The 749-nt window shown below is 62.3% G+C and overlaps 1 protein-coding gene across 1 annotated transcript in view; it reads right to left on the reverse strand.

Annotated features, from left to right (window-relative positions):
- Window positions 1-33: 33 nt before the first annotated feature.
- Window positions 34-749, reverse strand: part of LOC104273205 (matrix metalloproteinase-9-like) — a gene marked incomplete at both ends in the record, with an annotated part of 2,139 nt that continues 1,423 nt past the window's right edge. The window contains 3 exons of the mRNA XM_009868448.1: window positions 34-173; window positions 296-518; window positions 608-748. Coding sequence (XP_009866750.1) covers window positions 34-173; window positions 296-518; window positions 608-748 — 504 coding nt within the window. The remainder of the gene's footprint in view (window positions 174-295; window positions 519-607; window position 749) is intronic.

The following is a 749-nucleotide window of genomic DNA, read 5'->3' on the forward strand; positions in this document are numbered from 1 at the left end:
TGGGGCTTGGCCACCAACAGGGGCAGAGCTCACCAGCGAAGAAGAAACCCCGCTGGGTGAGCACATCCTGGAAAGCGGCGTCGATGACAGCCGGGAGGCCGGGCCAGGTGTCTGCGATGGAGAAGGCACCCTGGATGCCTGACTTCCAGAAGGATGAGTAGGTCCAGTATTTCCTGGTGGGGAAGGTCAGCCAACCTGATAACCTTGGCCTGGCAGAGCCACGTGTTGCCCCCCACACCCTCTCATCACTCTCAGCACTTGTCTGGGTAGGGAGGCACCCTGCACCACCGCTCACCCATCCTTGAAGAAATGCAGCTCCCCGTTGATCTCCGTGATGGCATCGAAGTTCTTCTCCTCACAGGCATCTCGGCTGGGGTCCACAGGAATGGGCTCTGCCGTGGGCTTTGGTGTCATCTCCTCCTCTTCCTCCTCAGTGGTGGCAGCCTCTGTGGGTGTGGGCTGGGGCTGCTTCGTGGGCACAGGCACAGGGGCAGTGGGCTCAAGGCCAGAGCCACGACCTGAGCAAATACAGGGGAGCATGTGAGGCTAGGAGCCAGCCCAGCACCGCGGGACCCCTGGCATGCCCAGTCATGGCACAGCTGCTCACCGTAGAGGTACTGGATGCCCTGGACATCATCCGGGGCCAGCTGGAAGTCCTGGACGTAGCTGTACATGGGGTACATCAGGGCCTCACGCACGCTGGAGTGGTCCAGCCCCAGGGAGTGCCCAAACTCGCGGGCAGCCACCAG

Source organism: Apaloderma vittatum, unplaced genomic scaffold, assembly GCF_000703405.1.
Source record: "Apaloderma vittatum isolate BGI_N311 unplaced genomic scaffold, ASM70340v1 scaffold27134, whole genome shotgun sequence".
Classification (NCBI taxonomy): Eukaryota; Metazoa; Chordata; class Aves; order Trogoniformes; family Trogonidae; genus Apaloderma; species Apaloderma vittatum.